This window comes from Corvus brachyrhynchos, unplaced genomic scaffold, assembly GCF_000691975.1.
Source record: "Corvus brachyrhynchos isolate BGI_N302 unplaced genomic scaffold, ASM69197v1 scaffold97, whole genome shotgun sequence".
Taxonomy (NCBI): Eukaryota; Metazoa; Chordata; class Aves; order Passeriformes; family Corvidae; genus Corvus; species Corvus brachyrhynchos.
In genome coordinates this window covers 3,426,963-3,431,596 of record NW_008239758.1, presented here as the reverse complement: position 1 = coordinate 3,431,596, position 4,634 = coordinate 3,426,963, and the positions used below count along the sequence as shown (strand labels likewise).

At 40.2% G+C, this 4,634-nt stretch overlaps 1 protein-coding gene across 1 annotated transcript in view; it reads left to right on the top strand.

Annotated features, from left to right (window-relative positions):
- The window catches only part of CUNH15orf40 (chromosome unknown C15orf40 homolog), a 3,364-nt gene extending 784 nt beyond the window's left edge, over window positions 1–2,580 (top strand). The window contains exons 2-4 of the mRNA XM_017742552.1: window positions 5–32; window positions 780–907; window positions 1,783–2,580. Coding sequence (XP_017598041.1) covers window positions 5–32; window positions 780–907; window positions 1,783–1,875 — 249 coding nt within the window. The 3' untranslated portion in view covers window positions 1,876–2,580. The remainder of the gene's footprint in view (window positions 1–4; window positions 33–779; window positions 908–1,782) is intronic.
- Window positions 2,581–4,634: the final 2,054 nt, after the last annotated feature.

Below are 4,634 nucleotides of genomic sequence, written 5' to 3'. Positions count from 1 at the left end.
CAAGCCCGGCGCCCGCTGCAGCGCCGTCACAGGTGGGTCTGTGGGCCGGGGCACCCTGGGGAACAGCGACGGAGGGAGGGAACGCACAAAATCCCACCCGAAAACTAAAGCGAGTAGTTCGGTTCTCCTGGAGTAGCTCGTTGGCGTCCCCCGTGTGCAGCGCTGGGTGGCGCGGTGAGCACGGGGTGAATCCTGATGCTAAACCCTTCCGTTTGGCATGTGTGGTTTAGTGCGGGCTGTTTGTGTCCCAAGAGCGTGTGCGGTTTTATTTGAGCCATAAAAGTTCGCTCTAATAAACCGTGTTCTTCCTCTACAGCCCTGGGCTTGCGGGCTGTGGCAGTGTCCAGGCTCCGCTGGTGACACAGGGAACTTACTGGCAGTGTAACTCTCTGAGCAGCTAATTTAACGAGCGGCTTTTGGGGGGGTAACCTGGTTTGAGTCTTGTTACGTGGTGCCGAGCAGGACAACACCTGCACCAGAATGGGCAATTGGGAGGAGCTCCGAGCGGTGCCCCCGTGTGAGAAGGCTGGTAACTCATGACTGCACTCTGCTACGGCAAACTGGCTTCGCTGCTTGGGATGTCAGGAGTTTATATTTGATTGTACTGGCTGACAGTCGAGGGAATTTATGAAATACGGAAATGTCATCACCTGCTAATCTATACATTTATTTGGTTTTAAATTAAAATGCTTTTGAAAGCATAAACATTCATTTTTAGGGAACAATGACTAGCTGTTTTGAATATTTTGAGCATCACCTCCTCACACTATTTGTTACAGATGTGACGGCTGAGGCAGTAGGTGTAGCTATTGCTGCCCCTCCATCAGAAGGGGAGGCAAATGCAGAGCTGTGTCGCTACCTCTCTAAGGTGCTTGAAGTGAAGAAGAGTGACGTTACTTTAGAGAAGGTACTTCCTTTTCTTCCTTTCAGTTTTGCCCTACTGCAATTGAAATTCAGGATTTTGAAACTTACACATTGAGTACAAGGAGTTACTCCAAGTTCAGTCCGAAAGACACTTTAAAAAGTTTAGTTGAGTTAATGGAATGATTCATTGAGGACAAACTTAGTGTAGGAACAACTATGGCTGATCTTGAGATCCTTTAATCAAAAGAGTTGCCATGATAATGTTTTGCAAATCTGTAATTCATGTGTTCTGTGTTCTTCAAAGATTCTCTTGTTTTCATGTCAAATGAGTTCACAAAATTTGTCTTGCAGAGAATGTGCATTTGATTAATAACTTTTCACTTTTTTTTAAAAAAAAAAACTTACGTATTTGAGTCAAAATATTCTGACATTTAACTGTCACACATAAGCAAGAGGGTATGTAAGCACTTGGGTTGTAGCTGGACCTCCAGAGTTTCTCTGTGTTAGAATTTACATGTCTTTAATTCAGTGAGTGGAAACTCTTCGTTTTATTCATTGCACTGAATAAATAATTTGTTTTATTAATTCATTGTACTTGAAGTCAGCCTTTCCAGCCATTTCCATTTATAGTTTATGAGCATAAGAGCACAATGAAAAATGGTGCTTTTTATTTTTATCTGTTGGTTTAACAGAGTAGTTGTAGGAGTCTTTTGAAGAGTAGTGGTAAATGGTAAGATGACCAAGGAATTGAGCACTGTGTTGTGAAAAGGTAGAGATGAAAAGCTTTGAGTCTTGTTTTTCCTGAATCATGGGCAAACTGGTTAATTTTTTAATCAACATTTTACAAATAGCACTGTTTCCTTAACTTAAAGGGTAGTTCTCTGAAAGATGGTTTTTTTCTGTGTTTGTCTGAACCAGGGGGGTAAATCACGTGACAAAGTGGTGAAGATTTTGGTATCAATGACACCAGATGAGATTTTAGAAAAACTGAAAAAAGAAGCTTCCAGTTGACCTAAAACAAGAGCAGGAAATGGGACAGTGCATCTTGGTATATGGACTGACATTCTTTCTTACTTAATGTAGTGCTGTTGAGAATGTGGGCAATGACTACAGAAAGATACTTCTTTCCCCCTGTATAGCTGTAGGTTTGGTTAGAAAACTGAGAGGCTGTATCTGCTTCTGTCACTACAGACTTCCTTCTGCTCTGGAGAGTTTCCTGTGGGTAAGAGTTGTCCTCTTTCCTGGTCCCTAAACAAATGGTTTAGGAAACGTTTTTCTCAGTGAAGCAAACATGGGTTAACAAAGTGAGAGGCTTGGAGTGACAGCCTTCAATGTGAAAAGTGGTACAAAAGGACAAGTCTGGATGGCAGAGACATACAGAAGACTGTTCTCTCTGATACCTTACAGCAGGTACTGTGTGCAGCTTTTCACTGTGGGCACTTACAGACATCTAAAATAAATGTATTTGAAGCCAATGTGCTGTTGTTGATCACACAGACAAGCTAAAAGTAGAATCACCTGAACAACTGAAAGAAAACCAGAGGTTTTCAGTATGAAAAACCAATGCAGACCCCAGTAAGTGCACACTTGGGGTCACTTTGTAATAGTCTGTAAATAGATTCCTTAAAGGTAGAGATATGATCATGTATATCTGTGCCAATTGTATGTTACCTGTAATGACTGTTTTTAATAAAAGGGGCAAAAAGTATTACCAAAGTTTGGTTTGTGTTTATATTTTTAACAAAGAAGTTGTTTCCTAGAAGTCATGTAATGGAATGCTGCTCTTAAACAGCCTTTTGTTACAATCTGATGAGTAGTACAAAAATGAGTAGTAGTGCAACCCCTGGAGAACTGAGCAGAGTCATTTGTAGAACAAAACAAGAAGTCTGAAACAAAATGGGCAGCTATACTCCAGTTTCAGGGCTGATGAGAAGAAGGCTGAGCTTCTCTTTTTATCACACTTCAGAGGTCAGAGCAAGATTTAACTGGCATTTCCCAAAAAATGTGTGTGATATCACACATTTCTGGTAGGGGCTTGGTTTTGCCTCTGCATCACTGCTGATGTCTGCAATTGTCCTGTGGTTGTCATGTTAAAAAGAATGTAATGGCTAAAGGAAAAAAGATAAACTGTTCTGAAGGTTTGCTTAAGGTTTGTCATACCTTGTCCTGGAAAATAATGTTATGAATGCATAAGCATTTATGCAGATGCATTACCTGATTGATGCTGTACAAGCTTCATCTCTCATAATTGGCTTTTTCATGGGCAAAAATTCTTTTGCTTTAGGGAATTCTTTCAGTTTCCTGTTATCCTAAATATTGCAATGGTTGCTTTTGGAATTAGAGAACTGGTGTTTGTCAAGATGACAGCTGCAAGATGACTAATTTTAAAGAAGTTACGAAAAATGTTACTTTCTGGAGAAATAAGTCTAAATTCTGAATTCTGTTTAATGGTTTCCATCTGAGCCCCTTACTTTCTCAGGCATTTGGGCAGCCATACATTGCCTCAGTCCTCTTTCCTTACTTTTCTTTTCAGTCTGCACAGGCTGATTTTGTTTACTGTTCCATCAGTTTTGGTTCACCCCTCCCTGCTGTTAGATCTGCTCTTGCCCAGCAGAGGGGTACCGTGTCTTGCACAAAAATTAAGGCAAAGTAAACCAAGGCGAAGTGTTGTTGGTTTGTTGTTGGGGTTTTTTCTCTTTATTTCCTGAACTTCCTATCATGAGTAGAAAACAACAATAAAAAGGCTGAGGAATTCTGTATTTATAAATTACATTTGGAATTGGATGCTGCAACAGCCATTAAAAAGTTTTCTTTGAAAGCTTCTATACTCCATTGAAATAATGTATTACACTTGCCCATGACTTCAGACACAGACTGAGGGAGGAGCTGTGTGGACAGATACAGTCTCTGAAGTACATTGATCTTCAATGATTATCTACAATAGCTAACTTAGTTTTTCAGTGCCCTCTCTGTCTTGTCAACATGTTCTGCCTAGGCTTTGCTGGCTTCTGCCTTGGTTTCTTCACCTTTCCTAAACACCTTCAGCTGGCATTCTGCATTTATTTTTCCTAATCAATGACAGTAACTTGAATTCTAGTAGTGGGGCAAATAAAGCCTTTACATGCTGGGAATGTACAATTTATTTAATATGAGTAGCCAAAATTATGTTAGAATGTCAGTGTAAGTAACACTGTGGTGTTGCCATATAGAATCATAGAATCATATTTAATATCTGACAGCCTCTTATGTCAGTGGTTTTTGTGCTGTCTTCCAGTCATATCCCTAACATCTTGGTTGTGGATTTATGTAACCTGGTGAAATGCTTGGGAGGCAGGAACTGCTGGTCCACTGTATATCAAAAGAGAGGTAGAGAAGGGTTAAGCAACTTGTGTGACCAAACAATGCCAAAACTGTGATTTAGGCCTAGCTCCTACAAATCTTGCATTGAAATCCTAACCTGTCAACTGTCTCTTCATGAACACAGTAAAATGTCTTTCATTCTATTGAAAAAGTTGTGGTAGCAAATATCCCTTACTCCAGCAGAGTATGTTTTTAATAGAGAAGAGCTTTGTGATATTGTAAGAAGCTTCTTCCAAGAACTTCAAAACACTTCACAAATCCCTGCTCAAAATAAATTCTTATTCCTGGACCAATTTAAAAACATTGTGGTGCCAGTTGCTGCATAACTTTTACGTTGGTACCTGCTTTATCCGTGTGCATTAAGCTACATGATTACTCAGCTATTGAAATCAAACACTGTCCTCTTTCCC